This window comes from Saimiri boliviensis, chromosome 10, assembly GCF_048565385.1.
Source record: "Saimiri boliviensis isolate mSaiBol1 chromosome 10, mSaiBol1.pri, whole genome shotgun sequence".
Lineage (NCBI taxonomy): Eukaryota > Metazoa > Chordata > Mammalia > Primates > Cebidae > Saimiri > Saimiri boliviensis.
Window position 1 is genome coordinate 60481076 of NC_133458.1, and position 15896 is coordinate 60496971.

Here is a 15896-nt window from a genome sequence, read left to right on the forward strand (position 1 = left end):
GTTTCATCTGTGATGATTCATGCATCTGACAAAGTCTTTTAAAGCTGAATTATTAAATGGGCCATTACTTCTTTTTCGTGCAAACTGCCCTCTCTAAATACACGTGGACAGATTATGACTGTAATGAGTTACTTAGCTGCAAGTTATATCTACAATTTTCTTTTAATACTTAGACCTGATGGTATATAAAGACATGCCTGTAGATTTTTTTAGTTACTTTTAATTGAAGTCTAGACGTTTTCTATTGTAATTTCATAATGCTAAACAAAATGCATTTAAATTAATTTTGGAAGGCTTCTATAAAGTTATATAATCTATCCCTTCAAATCCTTTATTTTTGAGGATTTTTAAGATATTTCTGCCATTGCAAATAAATTTGTTTCAGCTACAAATTTAGAATGAAACACAACACTGAATGTTAGTACAGTTAAGACACTTTCTGAAAATAAAAGAATGACCTATTTTTTTGGAGCACTCTTTGTTCTTTGACTTACATTTCAAACACTATTTTCTGTACAGTGGTGTGTTCTTCAAATAACTTAACAATTCAGCTTTAATTCGAGGATATACAGTACTTCCAAAAGCAATACCATATTAGTCAATGGAGCCTAAAATTGAATGTAGATTATTTTTAGGCTTTTATTTGAAACAAGTGGCAACAACTTGTTTATTCAAAGCAATCATTAAAACTGAAACATGAGCTTCCATCTGTGAAATACTTCAGCTGATAGGAAATAAAAATTCACTGTAGTCTGAGGTGAGAAATTGATGCTGAGATAATTAGAATCCAAAGACAGCAAGAGTTGGAATTTCAATGTTGCTTCATTAATTACTAATAAGATGTTTCCTTTGCATTTTTGTGCATGATGAAGAACCTGGGAAGGAGTCCTGAATAGGTTAGTGCAGTGCAAAAGAAACCACAGTATAATGCTAAAAGTTTTGAATATTTCAAAGTCAGTGATTCTCAATGAATCATCTTAGGACAATGAAGGAAGCAAATCTTGAATTTTAGTCTTTTACCTTATGTTGTAAGTTGTTGCAGGAAACAGAGTTTTACATTGTTTAAGTGCGGGTTGCATCCCGCAAAATACTTTGCAGAAAAGTTCCTTCCAAATGACATGAAAAGAGACATGTGTTTCTTGTACAAATAATAGTCTTAAATAAGGGAAGATAAGAGGAACCTGATACAGATAAAAATGGTTGGAAACTTTGCCTTTAACATGTTGCTCTGAATAGTATTGATCTCTCTCTTTTAAAAAAAATTGACACAGATATAATTCTTAGTGGAGTCATAAGAGAGATCTTTGTCTCAAATGTCATGCAGGGATTCAAGCACAGAATTAGACACATTTTCTATTAACAGTATAGTAAGACAATGCTTATTATTTTCATGAAATATGCAATTCCTTTTCCCTTCATTAATTCATTAGATATAGTAAAATGCACTTAAAAATCTATTTGTTTCTTCCTTTTTTACTGGTTAAATTGTTCTGGTTTTTTTTTTTTCTAAGAACATTATGCAAGTTAAAATTAATTTAGATAATACTTAAAGAAGGGGAGGTGTGAACAGTTTCCATTTGTTTAATTTTTCTCTGTGAAATAAAGCATAATTTATATCCTGGTTTTAGAGATTCATTCTTAATGATGTACATGTATTTCTAGAACAGTATCATCCATCCCTCTTATAGAATTGAAAATAAAATGTCCAGAGAAAGCAGCACACTATTGGAATTTTTAAAATAAAAACTACATAGCACAATAATTGTAAGACAAATCCTACTCTAGCTTAGAAAACAACTAATTTTTACTGCATATTTGTCATGGTACATTTAAATTATAGTTTTAATAAAATACATCTTTAGATCAAAGCTGAAAGAAGACATCAGTAGTAGATCAGTGTATCCCATTTTTCCTCTGGATGATGGATGGCTTATTTTTTATATATATATATTTCCACAGAACATTTCGTTCAGTATCATTTTACTCATTTTACTCCTCAAGTACATACAAACATGAGGGCTGGTAGACAAAATATATCCTTGAATCCAACCATGTTTTGGAATATTCACCAGCTGAGTAAATCCATGCAGTTTATTTCAAACTTTTATGTCAGTAAAATGGCTTTGCTGATGCAGTTTTTCTCCTTTAGACGGCAATATGGCAAATGACATTTTTATTTCTCAGGCAAAGAAGAAAGAGAAACCTGTACAGTGAAATCTCATAGGAAACATTAAGCCTGCTAAAGTGAGCATCTGCATTCACCTGTGTTCTCTGTTAGGTGTTGGTATTAGGGAAAAAAGCCTATTAGGAAAGTTACTCATGGATTTAATTTATAATTGGTGGAACTCAGTTGAATTTCCCACCATTGTAAACATCCACATAATGCCATGAAAAAAGTTCATGTATATTGCATTTTTTTTTTCCAGTTATTGTCTAGGCAAGTTTCTACTTGTTTGAGGTTTCTAGAGGTAATGCAGCTCAGACACTCCTGGGTGCCCTCTCAAATTCGTGGGTCCTCCTGTTTCTACCTTTCTTATTTTCCTGTAAGTGCTTCCATTTGTTACTGTTCCCTTGGGTATGTCCTGGCCTTTGCCGACGTTGTTTTCGGTCCCTTTTCCAAACCTGTTCACAGAACTCATCCATCGTATTCAGATTGGGGTGGTTGATGAGTTGCATGAAGTCTCTGTACCAGACCTTCTGGCTAGGTGTCATGCTGTTAGACATTTCTTTGGTCTTAGAGGCATCTCCATCATCATCTTTATGAAGGAGTTCTTCCAAATGTTCTGTGTCAATGACTTCTAGGGTCACCTTAAGAAGAGTTTGTATGAACCCATGTTCCACTGCATGACAGAGGTAATTGCCTGAATCCTTCCTATGTAGACTACGTAGCAGAAGCCCTTGTTCTGTCCTGATGATATGATCGTCTACTCTGATCTAGCAGGTTAAAAGAAAAAGGCAGTGTAAAATATATATATTTAAAAGAAGTATAAGCTCTGAAACTCTGTGTTTGTAAAAAATTATATGTTAAGACACATTTTAACAGTTAATAAAATTTGTAAGAGAATAGATAGCATTTTTCCAATAAGAGATTATAATATCTGTCAATTATTTTTAAGATGCATTGAAAAATATTGGTTAAATTACTGTTTTAATATAATTTCTTATAATTTAAAATAGTCAAGATAATTCGAGGAAAGTGCAAAGATACTTTATAAATTTAAAAGTAGTATATAAACATGGGATACAGTTAACATTAAATACTACAATTAAAACTACAGAACCATGGTACTAGAAAAATATGGAGCATCTGAATGAATTTATAATAATATTTCAAGGAATGAATTTTGAAAAATAGAAGTTGAACAAGCAGAAAATTTCATGCTTACTAATTATTTCATTTATTAGATCTTGAATGGGACTATATATGAGACCATATTCTTGAATATTTGTAACCTCACTTTTATTTTGAATATAGTTTACAACAGAGGTCTCAAAAAGCCTAACCTGGTAATGCATAAAGTCAATCTTGCATTTTACGATGGGATTATTCTTCTGTACACAATTTTTTACTCCTATGGAGGTATAAATGGATCAAATGAGGGGTGAGATCTGCCTCATCCTGCATCAGTAATGTCGAGTTTATACTGCAGCATTAAATCCTTTATCCTACATCTATTACTTTCTTTTCCCAACCTCCTTTCCTCATTTAAGGAGGAAGGTAATAGAGAAAGGAAAACAGATTTTTATAGCATAATTAATTGAACATAATTTAAAATTAGTAGGAGGTTTTTAAAATTTGTGCACAAATACAAACAACATAATTTCTTTGTAGCTAAACACTGTAAGAAATAAGGGGAGAAGCCTAAAATGTATCCTCAAACTGTTTGTGGGATAGAAATTTTACCAGGTCATCTTTGTTTCTCTAATTCCTAGTATAAAGTCTGTCACGTAATTAGTCTGCAATAAATACTTGTTTAAGGAGTGAGCAATTGATTGGCTCAGAAGAGGATAAGCATTCTCAGTGCTTTTTCTTTCCTCAAGTAAAAAATACAGGGGTTACTGAACAGTATATGTTAGATATAAATGATCCAGTCAGTTTCATTCCCATACCTCTTCTTTTCGCTCTTCATTTCGTCTCTGGAATTGCCAATAGACCAGTGCTCGCTGTGACTTTGGACTGCATTCCAGAAATGTGCTACTATTCTCTACGCCATAGATGATTCGCTCTTCAGGGCTGTGGCCATGATGATTATCTGGCCAGCGATGAGAAAATGAAATGAGAAAATATTAGAGAAGTAATCTCAATTTTCCAAAGTTTTTATTTGGAAATAAGTTATTGCCAAGTTGGAAGCTGTTTCAAATTGAGTGAGGATGGCAGAAATGTCAGTGATGTAAGGTTTCAGAACCCAAATGCCTACCTAAATTGACTAATCATTTTGGTAAGGGTTATAGAAAACAAAGACAGAGATTTGCCTCAGAGAAAATGGCATTACATTAACAAAATCAGCCATGTGTGTAGTATAAGTCTGTATATGTCATGATAAATACTCTACAGGAAATTATTTTCACTGAAAAACTCTGTGCTTGGACTAATGGGGCCAGTTTGTATTTTATTATTCTGTAACACAAAAAGTTACTGGAATAATTTTTGGAAACAAGGATCTATTTCTGAGAAATTATTTTGCTTCTGTATTTTTTATCTGTAAAATTAAATTTGCCAACCAATATTTATCTAGCATTTTACAGAAGGTACAGTGCAGCAAATTTATCCTACTCACCAATAATTATTAAATAATCCACAAGTTTGTTGTGAAGATCAGTTGGAGTAAAAAGTTAGGGATGGCTTTGAAAAAATGATGCATAATTATAATGCATGTGGTTTCAATTGTTCTTATTTTAAAATGACACATCTTTTATTATTTTCAGGAATTAGGCTATGGAATATGGCAAAAGTACATAAAAAAAATGTAGCAAAAAGAAAACCTGTTTCCTGATTAAGTTTCTATTATTTTACCCTTTATGTAACCTCCTTCAATGTGGTAAATGAAACACAGTTCAGATCAAAAGTACGACACAGGGAGTCTAGATAAAACTCATTTAGAGAACAAAACTCCTTATTATCTTGTATAATCCTGTTTCCATTATGACATCCTGTACAATCTGAAACTCATTAAATTAATTTAGAAAATAATAAATATGTTTTTACAAGCAGAGAAAGCTGACAGTGTAGACAGATGAAAAATTTTTGCTCTCTACTTGAAACTCAGCTAGATTTCTAATTTAAAAAATGTTTCCCCCCTTTTTTGTCATCACTTTGACAGTTTTACTCTTGTCATAATCAACTGAATACTTTTGACTGTCATAGCTGATATGATTTGCTCTCACTAGATTTAAAGCCTTCAAAAATGCTGCTCCCATACAATTCTTGTACAACGCCTATGTCTATCATCTCCTACTCTCATCATACCCTACTTCATTCCACCTTCTGCCTTCAATTTCTGTCTCCAGGGGTGTCAACCTCAGTGCATGTTTTTCCATTGCCCTAGGTGTGAAACAGACCTCTTCTAGTATTGGGAAGTATCTGTCCTTTCTTATTGAAAAGATCAATAACCTGGAAATAGGAAAAAATCAGAAATGACTGCAATGTAAAGAAACTATTTTAACTGATTCCAAGTCATATTTTTAAAAATATTGCAGATGCATATCTTCATGTGTCAATATCTACATTGTATAGGATTTTTTTCTCCCTCTGAAATTATTAGTGCATCTTGAATTGAATGCATATGGAACATGTTGCTATACTGGTTTGTAAGATACCTGCTTTCTGGTATACAGGTGAATTTAATTACTGTGGACCACAGGGGCTGAAAAATCTGTAATTCAGGAACTACCATGAATAATTAGAATTCATTGTCACAGAAGTTAATGCCGTTTACATTGAATATATATTTTTTCTAACTTTTCTGCAGTTTAAACTTTTTTTTATTAAGAAATACTTTTAGGAGGAGACCTTTCATTCAATTTCTATATATGAATGAGTTATAATATATATGACAGCAAAACAGAAAAATCCACTGAATTTAGAAACAAACAACCCAGTGATCTGCCAGCATCTTCTTCCTCAACAGCCATGTCTCCTAGGCCTGTTTCCTGGGTAGAAATTTACGATTATAACTGACTTGTCTCTTGCATAATCTGCTAAAGTTACTAAAGAAAACTAAGGTATAAGTAAGTTATTACTCTCAAACATGGAACTTCATATAAATCCTTCAATACATTAATTTATATGAGGAGTCATGTAACTAGTATAATAGAAAATAAAAGTCTTTCAATACCAATGTAACACCAATGGGTACATAAAAAATCACTGAGTTGTCTTCTTTCTAATGAATTGAATAATTCTAGTTGGCCCACAAAGATCATTTTCTGGTCATCTATCTTGTAGTCCTAGGTAACCTGCTCAGTTTTCATTTCCTCCAAGACATCCTCTGGTGGTGGCAAACTTTTCCCAATGTACCAGAAAACATATAAAAATAATTATTTCAATAGAAAATATTTTCTTATATTAAAAAAACTATTTCATTTTATCTGCTACTTCTTAATAGTGGAATCTAGAATATATAGAATATTAGTATTTGATTTAGCAAAGATGATAGCAAATTGTTTTAAGTTTAATATAGTAATATTTCACCTCATTAAGAAACATTGTGATATTCAGGTACTTTTTCATCTGAATAAGGCAAGAACCACAACTAGTTAATCTGGTTTATGAGCTTGATGCCCTTAGTAAGTTTGCTTTGATAACCACTCTTGACAGTACCTCAAGGTCTCATTATTTCCTAAGTTGACCCTTTCTTTTCCCCTTTTATCCAACAAAAAGAAACAAACATCCAGCTAGTAACCAGTGAAGCTAAAAGCCCTGTCATGTTAACTATCAATGATGGTTAAGATACAGAGGGACTTACTATTGTATTTCTTTGGTTTAAGACTCTCCTATTCTGTTTTGTTAGGTTCTGTTACCATCAGCAATAATTATTAAAAGTATATTTTTATTAGATACAGTTGTTTCTATTAAGTCTTCTGCCACACACAGGTTGTTTCTACCATCAGCAACTTCTAATTTAGGAACAGAACTTTTATTTAAAATGGACTCAGCCAAGCACCCATATATTTGGGTGTTTAGAAGTAATTACTTGTAAAAAAGTTTCTGTTAATTTCCCCTAACCTGACATCTTATAGATACCTAATCAATATTTAAAAAAATAATAATTAGAAGGCATTCAATAAATACCCATTCCCTTTCCTGACTGTTCTACCACAACCACTTACATAAATTTTGTACAATATAGGAAACATTAGAAATCCAGTAACAATGTGTTCTATCTCCCTCCAGCCCCCTTCTCTTCCCACCTCCAGAAAATAGTAAAAAGAGGAATCATTTTTCAGTTCTTATTTTATAACCTTATTAAGTTCTTCACTTTTTCTTAGGATGTCAAATATAGTATCAATTTTAAAAATTATGTTGTTTATAATTGATGCATAATATTTGTACATACCTATAGGGTACAGTGTGATGTTTCAATACGTTGTATAATGATCAAATCAGGGTAATTACCATATCCATCACTTTAAACATTTATCATTTCTTCCCGGTGACATGTAAAATCATCTAGCTATTTTGAAATATATAGTACTTTATTATTTGCTAGAGTCCCCCTTACTGCATGCTATCAATTTGATTGTTTTATTAAAGCAATCAACCATACATATAAATGGCATCACAGTTTAGCTGTACTCTAGGTACTTTTCAGAGAGTATAATATTTAACTCACGGTTATCCAATATAAACAAAAACTCAACTGAGGAAATATTGTTGATTACATATTTTCTGAAGGATATGAAATTTTATATATTCAGAATAAGAGTAATCTAAAATCTCCTCTGGATTATACCAGTTAATCTGAGAGCAGTTTACAAGCAGTCTACATTACATGATGTTAATCACATCAGACAATGGATTTTATTAAATTGTTTTTGGCAGGGTGTTCCCACCCTTTGCTGAGTAAGACCTTTCTCAATACTCTATGGTGTTACTGCATTCATGTCACAATATTTTGGATTGTGGTATTTATTGCATTGCAGTGTTTATGTTCACCTTTGGGAAGTTTCTCTTTTTGGTTTTACTTTGTAGAAATTATTGAAATTCTCTTGAACAACTGATTCTTTCATTTTTAAATGAACTTTGTGATCATACTTCCATCCACACCGACTGACCAAAAGCAGTTAGACTAACACTTATGTCTTACCTTTATAACTTTTTGGTAAATATCCTTGCTGCATGTCTGTCTGGCTTTGTTCTCTCTTAGTCTACTTGCTCTATCTGTCTGACATTGTTGTTATTTTTATCTTATCTTTATTTTTAACAAACAATTACAATTGCAACTCATATTTTATATATTTGATAGGTCATTTAGCAACTTTAGACAGTGAAATATTTTTATAACCCTTTTTGTTTTTGGAGACAGAGTCTCACTCTGTCACCCAGGCTGTAGTACAGTGGTGCAATCTCGGCTTGCTGCAACCTCTGCCTCCCAGATTCAAGGGATTCTTTTGCCTCAGCCTCCTGGAGAACTGCGGTTACAGGTGCCTGCTACCATGACCAGCTAATTTTTGTATTTTTAGTAGAGACAGAGTCTTACCATGTTGGCCAGGCTGGTCTCAAACTCCTGACTTCAAGTGATCCTCCCGCCTCAGCCTCCCAAAGTGCTGGGATTACAGGCATAAGCCACTGCACCAAGCTTTCATAACCCCTTCTATTTTTGTTGTTCTTAAAATATGTTTGTACCAAAATATTAGCACAATGTCTGGGCACAGCAATAGTCATAAACATGTCAGGTGACATCATTACTGCTGTTGGGATAGTTTCAACTGTGAATTAAATCTTAAAATCCTTATTGAGAATCCAGATGAAGACAAATTACACTCCTCAATGTAAATCCTACTCCCCTACAACCATAAATAAAATGCATATGTTTCCTGTTCTGTATTTCCCTCCAAAAAGTATCTTTTCATTTCCTTAGAGTATGTGTAGTTATATTTGTTACAATTATTTTTAATCTTGTTATTTACTCCAGCCACCACACTGTGTATTCATAATCCTGGCAGAATGGTAATCATAAACACTTAGCTGATGTTTGTTGAATGGCAAATGCAGGTAACATACTGAATTTAAAACCTGAAATTCCATGTAACTTTGACATCCTCAAGACATAGAGTTATCATAATTATATAAAAGAAATGAATGAAAGTTTAATCAATCAAAAAGGGAATAGGGTTTTTAACCCTGATTATGATGGAATACTTTATTCAACTGCTGGTGGATGTAAGCATTTCAAATATTCTAAATTTGTAAGTTTGCTAATGTTATAAAAATTGACTTGAGAGAGGGTGGGAGAAGGTGATGACTAATTATGAATACTCCAAAATCAAAAATTCCAAATATGGAATAACAAGAGGAAGAGAACTGAGAATATGAATATCTTCTCACATCTCCAGAATACCTATACCACTAAAAGATGTCATGTAATAGGTAATTTTGCAGGCTTCCACAAAGAAAGCAATCGCGCTTTAAATCATTTTTAAATAAATTTCACACTTAGAAAGCAACTGTTTTGAATACAAATTTTTGTCATTAAAATTGCCAGTTGAAAAGAAGAGTATCCTTGTTAAATGGGCATAATGATTTCTCATGGGTTCAACAATCTGAATGGTTAGAACAAAATAATGGAGAGCAACAAAACATCAAAATTTTTAAAAGCACCACAGTGTGTTTGGATAACACAGTGTTTCAATATGTTGCAGCTGTTAATGACAAGAAATAATATTTTAAGGAAGCAATCTTCAATTAATCATTTCCTCTTTTAGTTGGATAATTTATGGAAATGAAATGAAGCTAATAAACCAGAAAGAATGGGAGGAAAGAAAATAGTTAAATAAATTGCTTCCTTTTGTAACAACAAAAAAGTCATGATATCCATCATTTGACCAGAAATATCATGTTGCTAAAGGCCTTATTTAGCATTTGATTCTCTTCCAATACACCAGAAACAGAAGGCATCACATTTCAGCTTTCTATTTATTCACTCTCCATTTTAACCCCATAAATGTCTTGCAAGATTGAAATGTTAATAATGCAACCATCTTAGGAAATTTCATGTAATGTAGAGAAGACAGAGATGGATGAGGTTGTGAACCATATTCATTCAGCTTTGATTTGTTATCAATTTTGATGTTCTTCCACTTTGTTATAAGTTTAATTTGTAAATAATACATGTAAAACTATAACTTAATTTAGGAGATGGGTAAATGAATGCATATTATTTAACAGACATATTTAGGTTATTTAACAAATAGTTAGTTGCTGTACCACATAAAGAGAAATAAAATTCCTGCTGTTTTCATTATAATTTTAATATTTCTCTCAATAATGCTCAGTATCAAAGGTCAAGTAAAAGAGAAAAGGAAATGTTGCCCATAAACTCTTGGTGACACAGAATACTGTAGTAATGCCTAACTGAAGTATAAACAGCACTACTTAGATTTTTCTCATTGGAGTCTACAAGATTTTCTGCAGAAATACAGTAGATGCCCTATCCATAGAAAAGACTTAATTCAAGTGGATGGAAAGCATTTCAAAGGTGAATCAGTATCTCTTGAGAAGACATAAAATATTTTAAAATTTGTAAAACTGAAAAAAAAAAAGTTAATTCATTCTTAGCATTCATGTATGCTTGAGTATTAAGATGGCTAACAGGGCAGGTGTAATGGCTCACACCTGTAATCCCAGCACTTTTAGAGGCCGAGGTGGGTGGATTACCTGAGGTCAGGAGTTTGAGACTAGCCTGGCCAACATGGTGAAAACACGTTATCTACTAAAAAAAAAATAATAATAATAATACAATATTGACCAGCCATGGTATGGCATGCCTGTAATCCCAGCTACTTGGGAGACTAAGGCAGGAGAATCGCCTGAACCTGGGAGGCAGAGGTTGCAGTGAGCAGGTATCGCACTATTGCACTCCAGCCTGGGCAATAAATGCAAAACTCCATCTAAACAAACAAACAAAGATGGCTAATAAGCTATTTAATAATATCATATATTGTAGTGCACATAAAACAATCTATAGTATATCCAAAAGTATATAATAGTATTGTTTGTTTACTTGTCAAGGTAATGCCTAGTACAATGTTTTTCCATGTCTAGCATGATATTTTTATCAATTAGATTCTGTGTAAATGTTCAATGTGTGTTTGCAGGCACGTATGCATGTACCAAGAAATGAAAGCATGAATGTGGAGTTAAGAACATGGATGTGGCTGGGCGAGGTGGCTCAAGCCTGTAATCCCAGCACTTTGGGAGGCCGAGGCGGGTGGATTATGAGGTCAAGAGATCGAGACTATCCTGGTCAACATGGTGAAACCCCGTCTCTACTAAAAAAAATACAAAAAAATTAGCTGGGCATGGTGGCGAGTGCCTGTAATCTCGGCTACTCAGGAGAGGCTGAGGCAGGAGAATTGCCTGAACCCAGGAGGCGGAGGTTGCAGTGAACCGAGAGTGCGCCATTGCACTCTAGCCTGGGTAACAAAAGCGAAACTCCGTCTCAAAAAAAAAAAAAGAACATGGATGTGTGCTTAACCTATTTACTAGAAATATGACCAATAAATATGAAGCTAGTGGATATAACTTGCCAAGTACAAAATGACAATGAAATATTAAAGAAAATTTAAACTTGTAATTTATCAACTTGCTAATATTTTAATTTTAAACTACTTTGCTTTATGCCGTAAATTAAGATGACTTTGGTGCTGGGAAGTAATTATTAACCAAGATGTAGCATTTAGAATTTTACAGTTTAAGTAGTTTCTAATCTTTCTTGAATAAATAGATTCCTGAGGATTTGTACCTAAAATTGACTATGTGTCTGTGTATGTTTGTGTAATACATATGTGTGTGTCTGTATGTATATGTATGTATCTAGACACACATAAACATATATCCACACACACATATATAGAGATATATATTAATATATAGATAAATGCTTAAACAGTCATAGGGCCAGGATATTTGAATTTTATTATTCATAAATAATTGTTTTTTGGGATAGAGTTACCAATATCTTACTTTCAGAGATGATAAATTTGAAATATGATAATGAAATTTATGTGTTAGGAGGTTAACTTTGAAGCCACTTGAATTGTACTCTGAACAATTCAATTATACATTGTACACTGAAGTACACTGAATACTGTAATTAATATCTTGTGATGTCATGGGCTAATATGCTTCCTTAGTATATGGCAGGCTGAAATTCATTTACTTAAAAAGCAATACCAATATGAAGAGATCTACTGTAATATTTATTTAGTCTATATTGAACATCTGGTATGTTTTATTTTCATGATTTTATAGCAAATGCATTACAAAAGAAAGCACAAAGAATCTCTATGCCAGAGCAAAATTACTATAGGAATGTTTACTTAAAAAAAATGAGGAAACATGAACTTTAATGTTTCATTTACTTTTCCCCAAGAGATATGATGGGAGATGGAAAACACCCATTTGCTGAAGCAGAAACCTTCCATAAACAATAATGAAAATACCATCTTGTATTTTAATGATATGTGATTCTTATAACTCTTGGTATAAAAAATGCAGCATGCTTTAAAAAAAAATCTCAGTTTATAACAGTTAAATTGTAGGTGTATGAACAGGTGTCTCTGATGACATACTTAAAGATGTCAGTGAAGAATAATGATATGCAAGCTATTTCAAACCTGTTCTTATTCATGTTATCTGTGCATTTGCCTTGCACACATGTAATATGAATAATTAAATTTTTTTTCCTAAGCAGAAGGCAAGTATCATGATGACTGATTATCTCCAGTGAAAATATTCAAAAAGGGTTTCTAAAAATCATAGAAGATAATACTGGAAGGATTCAATTCTAATATGCACACTTCTTTATACTTTAATAGCTCTCATATCAGAATGTGTCTTATAGTTGCTCTTGATCTGAGTTGAAACTGCTTTCTTACAGGAGAAATTCTTTCTAACTTCTGCCAGACATGTAGGATCCTACTGACATGATACCTCTTTCAAGTCTCTGTCTGAAATTTGGGTCCATTCTGTTTGTGTGAATTCAGAAAGTAAATCTTTGTAAGTACCACCTTGTAGTTCAAAAAGTATTTTTAATCCCTTCCTGACCACCCATGATTATGACTGAAATAAGCAATTTTCCTTGCTACTATCATCTGAATAGAGTTTATTGCTCCTTTAGACTAGTCCTGAGTCATCTAGTGTTCCAGTTTGATGCTAGGATCATCTAGTAGATGTCCCATCTTGAGCAGGGTTTTTTTTTCTTATAATTACATAAAAGAATGGTGTACTTTATGTCATCTGAGATTTGATGAAATTTGATAATTTATTAAAGGTAGGGATTATTTTTAAGGCTGACATCATGCTAATCTATCAAATCTTGAGGCTCCTCTTGGGGTTAAATGCTCAGATTCATTACTGGAAGAGGCTAAGGCACAGACTATAATAGTACTCCTACAAAATACTAAATTTACAGTTCTGCAGATTTATAAAGATGGCATTGCCAAAGTTATTTTATAAAATTTTGGAATGATTCTGATGCTAACCAAGATATAAATTGAGATGGACAGTTGTGGAGATAATTAAGAAGATTGAATTCTGTGGACATTTTACTGTGGAGATGCAAGAAAGGAAATGCATGCTTGCAAAACTATTAGAAAGTGAAATTCAATGATGCCATTAAACTATTAAACTAGAAGATAGGACATAAAATATTTCAAAGATGCAGAAACCTAACATGATGTTATATTTTCTTTTTTTAAAAAAAGTGGTACTGATAGTGCAGTTTTGTTTTGTTTTGTTTTTTCCTTTCTGGACGTGTAAATCATAATACAGCTCGTTCTTAGAAAATGGGAGGTAGTTTAGAGGTAAATTGCCTTGGTCAGTCATTTTCTTGAGTGCAGTCAGATGAGCTCCAATTTTGTACACAGCAATTATTTTAGGGAAGGGAACAGATTGGAAACAACCAAAAGAGATTTCTCTTTAGCATCCTGTATGAGGTATAAGTGGGAAGACAAGATTTGCCAGCACATATATATTAAGATTCGATACTAAAATCTCTCCTAGGTGACCAGCCATCAGTGACAGAGGAGAGAGTCCTGGGATCAAGGGGAGATTGAGCTGGATTTTTTTTGTTTCACTTGGCCTAGTTCACCACTTGGACCACTTTATGCATAAGGGAGCAGAGTGCCACGTGAGTGTTAAATATTTCACCTTAAGTGAAATATCTTCCACCTTAACTGAGTTATTTTTGTATAGAGTCTCTCTATTAAAACCTCCGGATGTGTAAACTATAGAGTGTTACAGAATATGTTTACCATTACAGCTGGAACTGATCATCCTGAAGTGTGTAATTTGGCTTCATGTTGCTTAGCTTTCTGTGAAAACATCTCATATCTATATGTTTCCACATGAGCACATATATTTTATTCAATGTGAGAAGTGATATTAGCAAGACAACATACATGATTTAATAAGGCTGGGCTCTGGATTTTTGCCCTTTTTACTTTCAAATACTGACATCACTATTCCAAAATAATCACAGATTGCTAATGGCAAGACTCAGACTCAGCCTGGGCAAATGGGAATGCCTCACTTAGTTTCCAGATATTTGAAATTTACTGCAATCTACGGTGTATATGCTTTATGTTTGGTCCGTTATCAAAACAAGCAGACAAGGAAAAAAGAGCCACTTAAAAAAAAGAGTGTTTTTATTGCTGCATAGCTTCTTGGGCTAGTTCACCCTTTCCTCCCATATATCACGAATATCTAGAGTTGTTCACCAAAATGCTCTCCAAAAAAGACCCTGTAACATTGAACAATAGCACTTCCTCTTCTCCCTATAGTATGCCTTCTGATATAAGAATCAGGAGGAAAACTTATTTACACTCACTTTACTTTTTATAGCCAGGCCATTCTATATGCCAAATTTTAATAGACTTTAACCACTCTAATTTCATCAAAACACATTCTTAATATCTGAAACACTCTCTATAGCCCATTCAATGGTCAACTACATTTATTTATCCATAGTCTTACTTTTCAAAAAAAAATTCCTTTCGTCAGCTTTTTCCTGTATATATTTACACTCGTAACTCTAGCACAAATATAATTTTGAAATACTAACTGAATCTATAAAGGGATCACTAAAAAAATGGATGTGCCATTAAAATTATATGTGCATATAATCTCTAACAATTTTCAAAACACAGCATAGTGTCCTACACATGGTGGTATGTAATCAATATTTATTAGCTAATTGATTAATTCATATTGATGTTTCCTAAGAGAGATTTTGGTTTTGAATATAATGATGTTATTAATAAAAATATATGACAGGAGTTATTTTTTACAAAAATCAGTAAGTGCTATTAGTTCAAATCTCACTGAAAAATAAAAGTAAGTAGCTAGATTATAACTTGAAATTTTTAGATCATTCATTCATTCAATAAATACTTGTTATCTACAATATTCATAATGTTGTATCTGATATAACCCTAGAAATACACAACAAGCAAAATAATACTTTATTTTAACATGGAGATTAAAATCTGATTGGTTCTAGTTACATTCTCTTGATTCTTTTACTTTCAGTAATTATCTTTAACCCTCCACATATAGGCAAATAGATTCTTTAGTGTAATTAATTGATATTTCAAAATACTACATTGCTGGAATGGTGCTGAACATAATTAAATTATTTTTCCACGAAATAAATTAATGAAAGTCTAGCAATTAC

At 32.7% G+C, this 15896-nt stretch overlaps 1 protein-coding gene across 3 annotated transcripts in view; it reads right to left on the reverse strand.

Moving 5' to 3' along the window:
• Positions 1 to 625: 625 nt before the first annotated feature.
• The window catches only part of SEMA3A (semaphorin 3A), a 322145-nt gene continuing 306874 nt past the window's right edge, over positions 626 to 15896 (reverse strand). For all 3 annotated transcript variants that reach the window (XM_010344878.3, XM_074379342.1, XM_074379341.1), the window contains exons 17-18: positions 4111 to 4253; positions 626 to 2934 (exon numbers count right to left, since the gene is read on the reverse strand). In XM_010344878.3, the coding sequence (XP_010343180.1) occupies positions 2479 to 2934; positions 4111 to 4253 (599 nt within the window). In that variant the 3' untranslated portion in view covers positions 626 to 2478. The remainder of the gene's footprint in view (positions 2935 to 4110; positions 4254 to 15896) is intronic.